The sequence below is a fragment of the Zonotrichia leucophrys genome, chromosome 4A (genome assembly GCF_028769735.1).
Source record: "Zonotrichia leucophrys gambelii isolate GWCS_2022_RI chromosome 4A, RI_Zleu_2.0, whole genome shotgun sequence".
NCBI classification, from domain to species: domain Eukaryota; kingdom Metazoa; phylum Chordata; class Aves; order Passeriformes; family Passerellidae; genus Zonotrichia; species Zonotrichia leucophrys.
The window spans coordinates 13,732,020-13,746,346 of NC_088174.1; the positions used below are offsets into that span (position 1 = coordinate 13,732,020).

The window sequence follows — 14,327 nt, forward strand, 5'->3', positions numbered from 1 at the left end:
CTGTCTGGGGGTGGCAGAGGGCTCTGCTGCCATCCCCCATGCCAGGTGCCATCCCCAGGCAGCAATGCCCTTGGGGCAGACATTTCAGGGCTGGAGGTGCAGGAGGCATTTGAGCAATTCCTGATTGGTGACATAGCAAGGAGCAGTTCCCAAAGCTTGTGGGAACCATTTACTGTGTGAAGGTTAATTATGGAAACACACCGTGTCTGGGAGGGCATCCAAGAGCATTCCTCATTCCTGCCCATGTGCCCTATCCATGTCTGTGCTGGCAGCTCCAACATCTCTGCCCTCTGCTGAGTGGAGCTGGCAGCAGGAGGTGCCCGTGGCTGTGTGGAGCTCTGTGAGCCCCCTGCCCCAAGAGCCCAGCTGGGTGGGCACTGAGTTCAGATGTGCCCAGTGCTGGGAGGGCACCATGGGGGCTTCCTCCAAACCCCCCTGGGAGGGTCTGGGATTGGCCCTTGGCATCTGTGGGAGAGATGCCCTGCTCAGGAAGGCAGCTCTGATTTCTCCAGGCAGAGTCAGTCCCTCTGTCCCTGGTAGGATTCACCTTTCCCATGGGACACCTGCTCCAGCTCCTCGTATTCTCAAGCAGTGAAGGCACATCCCCCCGGTTCAGGAGAGGAGTTGGGACTTTCTGTCTTTCCTGTAAAAAGCAGGCAAGAAACTTCTACTTATAGCTGGGAAGGAAAGCCCCTGTTGTAGGCAGTTTTACTTTCAGGCAGGATGGAAAGAAATCACACCAACACGAAAGGAAAAAGAGCAATTTTCTCCTCTTGGTGCTGGGGCTGAAGCTTCCCCCGCAGTGCCAGGCAGCTGCTTCCAGCTTTCCATGAGGTCACATGTGAGCATTTTTGTGGTGGGGTTTTCTCCTCACACGCTAATTGGCTGTGTGGGACGTTTCATGGGGATTTGGAACCTTGCTGTGGGAAGCTGAGAGCCTGGCCTGGGACTTCTTGTCAGTTTTGATTGTTAAAGTGAAAGTGCAGAGCTGGGGTTCTGGAAAGTGGCTTTCCTGCCTGTAATTCTGCTGGCCTCCAGTGTTCCAAGTTGCTTGTTTTATAGCTTTTATGGAATGTCTTGTGCTTTTCCTTTTTTTTCCCTGGTTCACGCCTGTTCCAGAGTGGGTGGATGGAGCACCAAAAGCACTTGAGAGAGAAATATCAGGCTCCAGACACTCACAGCCAGGAGCCATTCCTGCTGGAGTCACCGGTGGTTACCCCAGGGAAATGCCGCAGTGGAATCACTGCAAGAAGGAGATTGGGGAATTTTGTCCTTTTTTCTCCACTTCACTGTTGGTTTTCATCCTTTTCTTTGGGAACAATGGGAACATCTTCTCTTCCTTTGTTTTTGATTTCTACTCTTTCCTGGGAGTGCTGGGGGGCTCAGGCTGGGGGGATTGGACCCACTCAGGGTGTTTCTGATGGACCATGGTAGCACTGGGGTTACAGTCTCTGCCTCTTGCTGTGGAAACCTTTTCCTTGGGAAACACCTTCCAGCCTCAGCAGCTGCTGGACAAGGGCAGAGGCTTTGCTGGGGCAGGATTCTCTGGTGGCTCAGAGGATTGTGCACCACTGGGAGCTTTTTCCACTGAAGGTGTTGGTGCTGGTTTCCCTTGTGGGATTGCCCAGGCATTTCCTGAGGGCTCATCTCCCATGGAGAGCTTCCTCTGGAGCATGAACCATGATGGGGCTGCTGGTCTGCCTTCCCTGCCTGCAGCCAGGAAGCTGGTGGGATTTATCCCCTTGTTTCTCAGGGATGCATGGACTCTGCCTGTACCCTCTGCCCGCTCCTCCTGCTATACAACTGGAGTGGGACGATTTCTGCACCATTAAAACCACAGATCCCAAAGATATTGAGTTGCTCTAAGCTCCTGGAAATTGTTTTCTGACCAGTGGAGGCACAGAGACCCTCTTTGTGCCCTGCTGAGGGTGGATGTAGTGCTTGATGAGCCTGCATTAGACATCAGGGAATCCTGGCATCTGGGGATGTTGGGGACCCATCTCTGTCACTGCTGCCTGGGCTCAGGCTGAGCTGGGTGGAGGGTGGAGAGTGGAGGGTCTTGGGTTTCTGGGCAGCAATCCCTGGGCTCAGGGTGGATTCCCAGTGCAGGCTGCAGCAGGGATGTGTGCTGGGCTCAGGTCCCATCACCCTGCCCGACAGTGAGGCTCCTGAGAGGTGGCAGGGAGGGCTGGGAACCCGGCTGGGATGGGTGACCCTGTGCCCAGCATTCCACGGCAGGAGTGTTTGCCTGCCCGGCCTTTCCTGCACTTCCCTGGGAAAGCACGTCCATGGGAAGGGCGGGAAGAGGAGGAAGCTGGCTGCTGGCTCCCTCTGGGACAGGACACTTGGAAACCTTTTCTGTGACAGCACTTCTGTCACAGAAACCCTGTCACAGAAACATCAGGAGGGCTCAGCCTGGGCTGGTCAAACATCCCCCTGCTCTAGGGGGATTCTCCCTGTTGGAGGGGCTCTGGGGGGAGGCAGGACTTGCCAGAGCAGGCAGAGCCTGGGAGCTGGCTGCTGCACAGGAGAGGAGAGGAGGGGTGGAGGTTTGGGGCCCTGGCCCCCCGCCAGCCCTGCGTGGGGAGGGTGGAGGAGGGAAGGAAATGTCGTGCTCTGACTCCGCATTTCCACCCCGGTGACGGGAGGCTGAGCCCAGTCCGGCACAGAGAGAGCATCCTGCTGCAGCCCCGGGCTCTGGCTGGGGTGGCTGTGGTCACACTGGGTGTCCCCAGGCTCTGGTGTGGCCCCAGCCATGCTCTGGTACCAGCTGAGCCCTGCTGTGGGCAGGGGTAAGCTCAGCCAAGGCCCTGCTCCTGCTGCCCTCCACCAAACCCATCCCTGGGGCAGCATTCATGGCACAGGTGGGACATTGCTGCTTTTGCTCGTGGCTTGGGGCACACGGAGCTGCAGTCGCTGGCTGGGATTGGCCCCATGGAATTCCCATTAGGAGCAGGGTCGGGCAGGAGTGGGACCTGGCAGGGACTGTGGGAAGTGGCTGTCCCTGGGTCCTGCCTGCTCCAGGAGTGTGGGAGGGATCTGTTTCCAGAGCTGGCATGGCCAGGGAGGGTTCCCAGGGACCACCAGGCTTGGTGTCCCTCTGCTGGAGAGATGCAGCCATGGGGTGGCCTCCCCATGGGGTGTTGGGTTCTTTGGGAGGGATGTGGTGCTCCACATGGACCTGCTGACCCAGGATAGCTCCGGGGTTGAGTTCTCCACTGGGATTGCTGGGTCAGAGCCCTGTTGGGGGCAGGAGGGGTCAGCCCTGGGTTTTGGCAGGACTCATGGCATGGTTAATGACTGCTGTGCGGTTTGGACCCGGATCCAGATGCTCATTCCAAAACTTCTTCCCAAAACTTGCCAAGTATTTGGGTCCAGGGCTTTGGCTTAGTCCTGTTCTGAATTGAGCTGCTTATTTGGAACTTTTTTTTTTTTTTTTTTTTTGCTTCTGTAAGTTTGGAATTGGGAATGCAAAGTGTAGCCAGAGCTCTGGGCTGAGGCAGTGGGCGGATGGGGATGGAATCAGGGTATTCCAGTGCTGGGTGGGTCTGGCTCAGCTCACTCTGTGCCTCCAGCAGGGACAGATCAGCCCCTGAGGCTGCCAAGGCATTTTCTACCCCTGAGGTCAGATGCTGTCACCCTCAGCAGCAGAAATGTCATCGGGCCAATGGGTGCTGACTCTTGGCAATGCCTTGCTGTGGCTGCAGGAGCTCTGGGCTGTTTCTCTAAACTGGAGGAATTTCCCAGGAAATGCTGCTGGCTGCTGAATGGGCTCATCTGGGCGAGGGCTGATCCCTGTGTGAGGGGTGGGAACCAGCTGGGCGAGGGGTGAAGAACCCCACCAGGGATTTGCTGCTGACTGGGACAAACACCAGCTTGAAAGAAGAGGTGGGGAAGGCTGGGTGGTGGGAAGGAGGTGGGGAGGAAGGGTTTCTTTGGCAGCTTTGCTCAGGGATGTTTGCAGAAGTGATCAGCACTGAGCTTTGACGAGCTCTGACCTGATGATTACAAAGAAAGATCTTCCTCTTCTGCTTGGCCAAGAACTGTGTTTGGTTTGGAGAGTTCAGAAACAAAACGTTTCATCAGAAGGTTAAAACTGCATCTTGTGGCCCTGTTGTTCACGTGGCATCACTGTCACCTCCTGCTCTTTGCCCAGTGCTGGCAGAGAGCTGCAGCTGAGCTGTGTCTGCCCAGGAGCCCTGGCTCTGCAGCCACACATCTCCTCTGCTCTGTGCACATGGAACATGGGCTTGGGGTCAGGGCTCTGGGGTGTGGGCTGTGTTCTCAGGGCGTTGCTGCTGCTGGCAGGGTGCTCAGGCCAGTTCTTTGCTCTCTTACAGAAGCTGAAGCCAAGGAAGCGTGTGACTGGCTGCGGGCAGCGGGGTTCCCCCAGTATGCCCAGCTGTACGAAGGTGAGAGCTGCCCCCTGCCCCGACCCTGCTCTGTGCCTGCCCAGGGCCTCCATCCCATCCAGATTCCAAGGGGGCTGCAGGGACAGCGCCCACAGCTCCAGGGAGAGGAGGGGACAGAGGGGATTGCTCACTGATGATATGATTGTTTGTTACACTTTGAGCCCTTGGCCACGGCCTGGAGAACCAGCCAGTTGACTTCCCTGCATTCCTGAACTTTTCCCCTTCAGGCAGGGCTCTGAGGAATCCTGGGGCGGCTGCTTTGGCCAAGGGCAGCCAGGCTTTGGAGAGCCATCAGCTGTGAAGTGGTTCAGGGAGTGTTTGCCGTGGGTGGGAGCATAGGAACAGCCAGTGTAGGTAACGTGGAGAGCTAGCATGTTCTCCCTCCTTGTGTCCCTCCCCACTCCCACAACCCCTTCCCTGCTCCAGCCTGTCCTTCTGAGCACCCAGCCTGGAGCAGACCATGTTCCTACACCCACCTCCTGTTCCAGGCGCCCAGGGCGGTGGCAGAGTGGCTCTGGTGGTGCTCGCACAGCTCAGCTGTGTGCTCGGAAGCCCCGGGGGGATGCTGGTCCCGGCGGTGCGAGCAGCGGCTGCAGCCGGCCCCGTCCGGCCGGACAATAGCGGGAAGCGGGGCTGGGGCGGCCGCAGCCGGGGCCATTGTTCGGCCGGGCACTGCCCCCGCTCCCTGCAGCCATCCCCGGGGGTGGCTCCATGAGCAGCCTGCTGACAGGGCCTATTTTGGGGGGCAGGCCACACGTGTTCCTGCCGGGATGCCCAGCCCCAGGTGCTGGCCCCAGACAGTGCTCACAGCTGGGCAGTGGGGAGCACTGCTGGTGCTGCAGCCTGTGGATCAACCAACCCGTCTCCAGCCTCTGGCCACAGAACTTCCCACATCCTCCAAGTGTTTCCCTCTGTTTCCCTTCCCGTGGGGATCACACTCCGTGGCTTCATGGACAGATGGATTGAGACCCTTGGGGCTGAAGGTGCAGGTCCCACATGCTCAATCCCAGCAGAGCTGTCTGTGCTCAGGGATGAGCAGGGAACTGACTGGAGGCCCTTGGACACCTTATCACCCTCACCTAACACATCTGGGAAGAGCCATACCCAGGGACCCTGGGCATGCCCCACGTCCAGGTCATCTCCAGCCACTTCTCCTCCTCTTCCCATGCCCAATGCTGCCCTTTGTCCTGATGGAACAGCTGGCTTGGGATCTGCCACTGATGTCACTTCCTTCCCCCAGAGTCATTATTCCCTCTTGACATCAGTGCTGTGAAGAAGGACCACAGCTTCCTGGACCAGGATTCCCTCAAATCCCTGTGCAGGTAACACTCCCTTGTCCCCCCTCTCATGGAATCAGCAGGAGGATGTGGCACAGACAAGGACAGCGGCCCAGGCTGATGGGGTGGTGGGCTCAGGGGTGCCTGATGTGTGGTGGCTTAGTAGGGTGCCTGCCTTGACCTTGGCTGGGCTCAGAGTCTGCTCCAGTACTGTCACTCCCTCTGCAGTAAGAACTCAGTTGTTCAGGTCAGGGAACATTGCTGGTGCTGGGTGGTTCCAGGGAAACAGGAGGTTTTTATGCTTCATGTGATGCTGGTGTCCCAGTTCCAAGCAATGCAGCCCAGCCCACTTTCCACCTGAGCACGGCGCTGCTGCAGCTGCAGGTTTGGGAGCTGTGCAGGGCTGGAGTGCAGAGAGCAGTGTGGGGGCACTCAGAGCAAGCCAGAGCTGGCACCCACAGCAGGGCACTGACCGATGGTCAGTCTGGATGGGCCGTGTGTCACTCGGTGCTGTTACTCAGCCCTGCCTCGTCTCTCCAGACATGTCATCACAGCCATGTCCCTGTGCTGGCTCCATGCTGTCCCTCCCACCCAGAACAGAGAAAAGGCAGGAACAGGGTCTGTTTCCTATTTGTTTCCCAGCAAAGAGGCTGCTGTGCTGGGCAGGAGGGGATCCCCGTGCCATTGCCTGGGTGCAGTGAGGCAGGAGGTGATAGGAGGTCTCTGCCTGTCCCTCCCTCTCTGAGCTTTCAGGTCCTTTAGTCATTCCCTGTCTGGGGCACAGGAGCTTCTGAGGTGATTTTGCTGTAGTAGCCTGGAGCAGACCACCCCTGCCCACTTGCCACAGCAGCTGGCATGGGCATTGCCTGGCTTGGGCTACCACCTGGCATCGTCCCCTTGTTAGTCAGGTGTCCCTCTGACTGTGGACTCAAAGCAGCAGGTGACAGACACAGCCAAGGCTCTAAGGCAGGAAAATCAAAAGAAGCCAAAGCCATCCCTGTGATTGCAGCAGGGCTGGGGCAGGGGCTGGGACCAGGGTAAAGCCACTCTGTTTCTTGCAGGAGGCTGATGACCCTGAACACCTGTGCCTCCATGAAGCTGGATGTTCACTTTCAGTGTAAACAGGTAAGTCCTGCATGCTCGAGGCAGGTGAGGGGCTGAGGGGTGCAGGGGATCATGTGCTGGATGTGGGGCAGTGTCCTGGTGAGCTCTGGGACTACCCTGGGCACAGAGTGGCTCCTGGAGGCCTCCACTGCCAAAGGGATTCCGAGCTGGCTTAGGGGGTGACCACGCTGCTCTCCTCCCCACCTGGGGCCCTGCTGGTGGCCGTGCCACTCTGAGGTGGGGGGATGTGCTGACCCTCAATGGCTCCAACCGATTGATCATCCCCTGTCCTCAACCACCCACAGAATGAAGACTCTGAGGAGGAAGTCGACTTTGCCATCAGCACCCGGTGGTCCTACCAGAGGGACAGCAAAAGGTGGTCACGGGTGGGGTCCGCCGATGCCGTGTCCCAGGGCTCGGGGGCCCTGAGCTGCACCATGCACCCGGTGTCCAGCCGCGAGAGCGTCCTCACAGACCTCAGCACCAACCCCGAGGCCACGTCCCTGCACAGCACGGGCAGTGTGGGCAGCGTGGGTGGCACGCTGGGCACTGCAGCCGTGCCATCCCAGCCCCTGTCCCCGCTCCGTGCCACTGCCACCACCTCCAGCTGCAGCCAGAGTGAGGGTTCTGCCCCGGAGCAGCCCTCGGGCCAGGGAGAGACCTCCAAAGAGAAGCTGAAGAAACGACGGTCTCGAAGCTTCCTGAAGCGGATCGAGTCCCTGCGGAGGAAGGACAAGGAGAAAGCCAGCCCAGACGGGAGGGTGGCCCCGCACAGCAGCGCCACTCTCCCGCCAGGATGGGGTTCTCTGACGGGTGATGGGGACCTTGCAGCCACCAGGACCAACTCCTCTAAAAGAGGGACCCCTGCCCCTTTCCACAGCAAAAAACACTTCTTCTCGGTATCATACAGGACTAACCGCCTGCTCGGCTCCGGGGGCACCAAGGGCAGCTCTGACCCCAAACGCGGTGGAATTTATTTGGAGGATTATGACACAGACACAGCCCCTGCCCCCAGCGGTGCCTGGGCTGCTGCCGAGTGCCAGCGCCGGGCTCGCCATGGCGATTGCCTGGTCTACATCCCCTGTGACCACAAGCCCGGCACTTTTCCCAAATCCCTGTCCATCGAGAGCCTGTGTCCCCTGGCCGGCGGCTCCCTGACGCACTGGGGCGCCGGGAGCGCGGCCGTGGGGCTGGGCGGGGGCGGCAGCAGCAGCAGCGTGGAGGGCTCGTCCTCCCCGAGGGGCTTCGCCCGCCGGCGCCGCGGCTCCTGCAGCTCCCTGGGCAGCCGCGTCAGCGTCTACGACAACGTGCCGGACTTCGGCAGCAGCGAGGATTTCTGCAAGGACGGGGAGGTCGACTTCAAGAACCTCGACGACATCCTGCAGCAGATGGGGATGCTGCAGAAGAAGGTGGAGCTCTGGTGTAAAGCTGTCTCCCCTGGCCTGGATGGAGAAGAAGGGGGCGACGAAGAGGAGGATGAGGAGGAGTCGGACTCGGGAGGGGAACCCTCCAACCTGCATTTCGAAGAACAGTCCATGTCGGATGTTGGCACGTCTGCCAGTGACTTTGATAGCACTGGAAACTCCCTCAACGAGGCGGAAGAGATCGAGACGCGGGAGCGCCGGGATTCGGGGGTAGGAGCATCCCTCACGAGACCCTGCAGGTACCACAGAATCCCGAGGTGGTTTGGGTGGGAAGGGACCATAGAAACCATCTCGTTCCACCTCCTCCGCTATGGGCAGGGACCTTTCCACTAGACCGTATTGCTCCAAACCCCGTCCAGCCTGGCCGTGAACGCTCCCAGGGTCGGGGCTGCTGCAGCAGGGAGGGTGCACAGCCCGTGGGTCTGGGGAGGGAGCAGCGGCCGATCCCGTCCTCGGGGCTGCATGAGGAATGCAGGAGCGGGAGGGAGGGGAGCTCTGCCGGAGCCGCACGGAGCGGGCAGGGCAGCGCAGCGCGGGGCGCGGGTGCGCTCTGGTGGCCGCAGGACACCGCTGCCACCGCTGCCAGCACTTCAGCACTGCCGGCCCTGTGTGCCTGCACAGACCTGCGATTAAAAGGTTTTTCATTAATCAATAACGAGTGTAAATGCAGCCTCCGCTGTGCCAGTATTCCCCGGGGCTCTCCCCAGCAGAGCTACGGCTGGTGCCGAGCTCTCTGGCTTTCCTCACCCAGTTTGGCTGTGCTGGAGGGTGATGTGGCAGTAACCATGAAGGAGTGGAGAGCGGTGGGGGTTTCCTCAGCTGGGAATGTCCCGTGTGTCCCCAGAAAGCTGCGTTGGCACAGCTTCCAGAACTCGCACCGGCCCAGCCTGAACTCGGCCTCGCTGGAGATCAACCGGCAGTCCTCAGCCCAGCTCAACCTGCTCCAGAAGTGCTCCCTGCTCCGGCTCACGGCCATCATGGAGAAGTACTCCGTGCCCCACAAGCAGGCCTGGACGTGGTGAGCTGGGGAGAGGGGGACCAGGATGGGGCCCACGGGCTGCAGCTCGTGCTGTGTGCCCAGCCTGGGGCAGCTTCAGGGTGTGGAGGGGAAAAAGCTACACCAAGGGCTGTCTGCTATGGCAAGTGTGAGCCAGAGCTGAGCCCCGGGCTCCTGGAATCGCCCTGGCTTCCAGGGGAGCTCCTGGCATCATCTGCCACTGTGGGGGCTGCAGGTGTTCGTGGGGCATTAAAAATGCTGCAGCAACATACGAGAGTGGGACAGTGGGACATTTTAGCTTAATAAAAGGTGCTGCCATTCCTGCTGGGAAGCTGCCTTGCTAGTATTGCAAATACTGCAGAAATGTGTTTATGTGTGTGTATTCCTAGGATCCTGCTCTCTCTGTGAGGGGAGGTGCTGAGGGCACCGATTCATTGCACTGATGTCTCTCTGTCCACTCTACAGGACTGTCCCCAAGTTCATGAAGCGCAGTAAAGTCCCTGACTACAGGGACAAGATGGTTTTTGGGGTGCCACCCATCGTCAACGTGCAGCGGACGGGGCAGCCCCTGCCCCAGAGCATCCAGCAGGCCATGCGCTACCTGCGCAGCCAGTGCCTGGACCAGGTGAGGCTGTGGCTGCTGAGATTTGGGGGGAAAAACAGCTTTGGGGAGTCCTTTGTTCACCTCTTGTGGTGTGTGCTGAAGCAGGAGGGTGTGATTGTCCATGAGAACCCAGCAGCATCCCCATGGCCATCCCTCAATCAGTGTCTGCTTGGGTTCAGGGGTGATCCCTTGGGGAGGGGGTCTTTGCCTGTCCCAGTGGTGCCCACCCAGGCTGGTGCCCGCTGATCCCCGCTCTGCTCTGCCAGGTTGGCATTTTCCGCAAGTCTGGGGTGAAGTCCCGGATCCAGGCGCTCCGGCACATGAACGAGACCAGCCCTGAGCACGTGGACTACTCGGGGCAGTCGGCATACGACGTGGCCGACCTGCTGAAGCAATACTTCCGCGACCTGCCCGAGCCCATCTTCACCAGCAAGCTCACCGACACCTTCCTGCAGATCTACCAGTGTAAGGGCCGGCCTGGGGGCGCCTCGGGGAGGAGGGGTCCCTCTGTTTGGATGCAGGGGATGGTGGTGGCCATGAGGACATCCCACTGACGCCGCCTCATGTCCACAGTTGTGTCCAAGGAGCAGCGGCTGCAGGCGGTGCAGGCCGCCATCATCCTCATGCCAGACGAGAACAGGGAGGTGCTGCAGACCCTGCTCTACTTCCTGAGTGACATTGCCTCAGCTGAGGAGAACCAGATGACAGCTGGGAACCTGGCTGTGTGCCTGGCCCCCTCCATCTTCCACCTCAACGTGTCCAAGAAGGAAAGCACATCACCCAGGTAAGGGCTGGCTGAGCTGCCCAGTGCTCCTTCCCTGCCTGCTGTGGGAGGAGGAATGGTGACACATGGGGAGCCTGTTGGCTTTGCTCTGTGACACAAATGAGGGGGTGCCCACCGGTGCCAGCGCTACCTGATCCCCCACAGGGCCATACACAAGAGGGGCACCATGGGGAAGCCGGACCAGAAGGACCTCAATGAGAACATGGCTGCCACGCAGGGGCTCTCCCACATGATCATCGACTGCAAGAAACTCTTCCAGGTGGGTGACAATGGTGTCCCAGCTCTGTGCTGCCCATGGGAGGTGTGATCTTGCTGGCAGGTGCTGGTTCTGGGCCGAGCTGAGGGCATCCTTCCCTCAGCAGGACAGCAGCCACCAGCCATTCACCCTGGAGCCAAGCCCAGATATGTCCTGTGGTGCAGGCTGTATGTCCATCCTCCCCACTCCCTGGGGAATGAGTTTTGGTTTTCTGTGTGTCCAGAGCCATTCACAAAGTCCTCACAGGATCTCTCTGCCTCACTGAACATCCATGTGCTTTTTGGCTTGCAGGTCTCCCATGACATCTTGCTGCAGCTGAGCAGCTCCTATATGGCTGCAGATGCTTATCCCCATCCCCTGGCTGACTTGGTGTGCCAGGGAGAGAGCAAGGATTTACACTCCTACTTTGAGCAGAGTGTCCAGAACCTGCTCAAAGAGTCATCAGAGAAGTTCAAGGGATGGCTGAGCACACCGGGGCCCCTGAACACGGAGCTGTCCTGCAAAAAGGTAAATTTCTGTGCAGAGGCTTAGAACATGCAGGGAGATGTGCATGATGGGGTGACCTCTGCAGCAGCCAGAGCAGGTCCCAGCCCATCCCTCACTAGCCAGCAGATGGGACTGTGCTGCTCTATGGCAGTGGGAGCCATCAGTGCAGCTGCTCAGGAGTTGGCACTGGGGGTCCTGTGGGACAGTCTGTGTGACCCTCCCCTCATCCCCTCAGGTTGGGGATGGGAACCCTCTGCGCCTGTGGAAGGTCTGCACGGATGTCGAGGCCCCTCCTGCCACGGTGCTGCACCGAGTGCTGCGGGAGCGTCACCTGTGGGACGAGGACCTGCTGCAGAGCAGGGTGGTGGAGGCTCTGGACAAGGACATGGAGGTGTACCACTACGTGACAGACAGCATGGCCCCGCACCCGCGCAGGGACTGCATGGTGCTCCGGTGAGGGGGGCTCGGTGGGGCACATCCCCTCTGTTGTATTGCACTGAATAGTTCATTTAGTTGTTGTTTTGCACTGAGTGGTCCTTATATTGCACTGAATATTTGGCCTTATATCACATGGTTTGTTCTTCCCCCATCACATGGTCTTTCTCTCACCCACCCCAGTACCCCCCAGTGGTCTCTTCCTGGGTTACCCCTCGCCACTCCTCACTGGTATCCCACTGGTTGTGCCCCTCCTCCTCTGCCTCCCATTCCCCCGGGTATAAAAGTCTCCTGCCATCAGGCCATGCCATCTTTCTCTCCTGGGGAGCCAACAGAGCCTGAGGTGTCTCCTATCAAGTCATTAAACAAAGGACATCCATCCCCATGTGGAAAAGAGCACTATCAATCTTTTCCTTTCATCTATGTATGACAGTGTGGGGTAGGGTCAATAGCTCGCCAGAGTGGACACAAAGAACCCATTGAGACACAGTTCTACACTCCTCTGCTCCAGCCCCATCTCCTCCTCCTCCTTTCCTGAGCTCTGTGGGGTCCCCACTGTGTGATCCCATGGAGGGCAGGCAGTGACGGCTGCTGTGTTGCAGGCGCTGGCGCACGGACCTGCCGCGGGGAGCCTGCCTGCTCAGCTCCCTCTCGGTGGAGCACGACAAGGTGCCGGTGGAGGGAGGCGTCAAGGCCATCGTGCTGACGTCCCAGTACCTCATCGAGCCCGGCGCCATGGGCCGCTCCCGGGTCACCCACATCTGCAGGGCTGACCTCAGGTAATGGGACCCTCAGGGTGGGTGTGGAGCAGCAGCAGCAGGATGTGCTGCTCCATGGTACTGCCAGGGCCTCTCCTGCCCACTCACCCCCTCCTGCCTCTTCTCTTCCCCAGGGGTCGGTCTCCCGAGTGGTATAACAAGGTCTTTGGCCACCTCTGTGCCATGGAGCTGGTGAGGATCCGAGACTCCTTCCCAGCCCTGAGTCCCGTCGGCCCCGAGACAAAGATCTGAGGCAGCAGGAAGATGCTCTGTCCTTTAAGACGTGGACTTGCCATTGGATCCAGACTGGGGCTCTCAGCAGGAAGCACGGTGTGGTGCAGTGCCCGTGGAGGGAGACAGAGGCACATATTTATAAACATCCTTTCACCCCAGGCTGGGCAGTCCCGTGCCACAGCCCAGGTGCTGCGGGGCAGGGTGGCCACAGAGGGGAAGCCATGGTGTCCCACAGGAGAAGTGGGGGAGCAGAGGGAAAGAGTGGCCATGGGGGGACCCCTGAATGCAGCCTGTGGCAGGAGCTGGGGCCCCCACACAAGCCAGGAGCAGCAGTAGGGCTGAAGGAGCGTGGAGTGAGGCAGGAGGAGCGAGCAGGGAAAGCGGGGCCGTGTCCGCAGGTCGCAGTGCAGGGGTGGGAAGTGAGGGTGGGCAGTGAGGGGGGACTGTGTGTGTGGTGTCACCCGGTGGGGACAGCCAGGGAGTCACTGTGTGGTACTGGAAGAGGCTGCTGTTCTGGGAGGAGGGGGCTGCCTATAGATACATAGGTGCCAGCCCCTGTGGAGGGGCAGATGGAACCTGCTGAATGCGTGGAAGAAGCAGCTCTGTACTCCTGTGCCTTGCTCTTCCTTGGCTAAAAGCCCTCTCTGTGCCCTGGGTGTCACTGAGAGGAGGGGTGCATGGACCATGTTCCAAGCCAAGGCCATCCTCAACCAGCCAACCCGTTATTTGCATGGGGCAGGACACTGGAGCCCTGGAGCAGCTGTGCCTGGGTGGGAAGCGGCAATACCTTGGTGGGGAGACACTCCCCAGACCAGCTCCCCCTTTGTGCTGCCCTCAGTGTTGAGGGCTGTACCCAGAGAGGGAGGAGGGAAGGCAGGAAGGGCAGTTGTTTGGAATTCACCCCTCTTTGGGCAGCTACACATGGCCCATGCCCACCTACTCCCTGCACAGACATCCATTCCCCTTTCCACCCCTTCCTTCCCTTCATGAAGGAACTGTTCACTGGAGCTGTCAGCACCCAGGACATGACCTGGTTTCTCCATTCAGGCAGGGACCCAAATTCCCAGACGTCGTTCCAGCTGGAAGGCAACACGACCCATGAGCTGGGGACCCCCAGTGTCAGTTTGGCCATAGCTGTCTGTCTTTTGGTAAAAAGAAAAGCACAAGTCAGCCTCTAGTCTGTGTTTTTATATATATGTATTTTATATATATAAATATAAAAGTGTAACTAACATGTGGGGGAGTGAATTTTATCCTGATATTTTTTTAAAGTGTTTCTTTTTTTTAATCTATAAATACTTGTACAGGTGGAATATTAATATATAACTCTGGTGTCAGAGCTCAGCATCAGGTGATGCTCACTTACAGCTGGTATTTTGTATTTAAGGGACTTCTGTTTTGTATCATATGAAAGTGCAGCAGTTGTTTGACTTGGATTGGGGCTGCTCTTCCCATCCATGCAGTTAATAAAGTACTAACAAGGTCTGCTGGCTGACGAGGAAACCTCCATGTTCAGGGCTCCAGCACTGGAGCAGCCCAGTGCTGAGCAATGTGTG

General features: G+C 58.9%; 1 protein-coding gene across 5 annotated transcripts in view; it reads left to right on the forward strand.

Moving 5' to 3' along the window:
* STARD8 (StAR related lipid transfer domain containing 8) overlaps positions 1-14,005 on the forward strand; it is a 41,190-nt gene extending 27,185 nt beyond the window's left edge. For 4 of the 5 annotated variants that reach the window (XM_064712644.1, XM_064712648.1, XM_064712646.1 and 1 more), the window contains 13 exons: positions 4,341-4,412; positions 5,653-5,734; positions 6,751-6,814; positions 7,099-8,456; positions 9,062-9,235; positions 9,680-9,839; positions 10,085-10,283; positions 10,392-10,602; positions 10,747-10,861; positions 11,150-11,365; positions 11,580-11,797; positions 12,382-12,558; positions 12,672-14,005. In XM_064712644.1, the coding sequence (XP_064568714.1) occupies positions 4,341-4,412; positions 5,653-5,734; positions 6,751-6,814; positions 7,099-8,456; positions 9,062-9,235; positions 9,680-9,839; positions 10,085-10,283; positions 10,392-10,602; positions 10,747-10,861; positions 11,150-11,365; positions 11,580-11,797; positions 12,382-12,558; positions 12,672-12,789 (3,164 nt within the window). In that variant the 3' untranslated portion in view covers positions 12,790-14,005. Of the gene's footprint in view, positions 1-2,644; positions 2,865-4,340; positions 4,413-5,652; positions 5,735-6,750; positions 6,815-7,098; positions 8,457-9,061; positions 9,236-9,679; positions 9,840-10,084; positions 10,284-10,391; positions 10,603-10,746; positions 10,862-11,149; positions 11,366-11,579; positions 11,798-12,381; positions 12,559-12,671 lie in introns of those variants that run through there. The other variant, XM_064712643.1, reaches the window with a different exon arrangement.
* Positions 14,006-14,327: the final 322 nt, after the last annotated feature.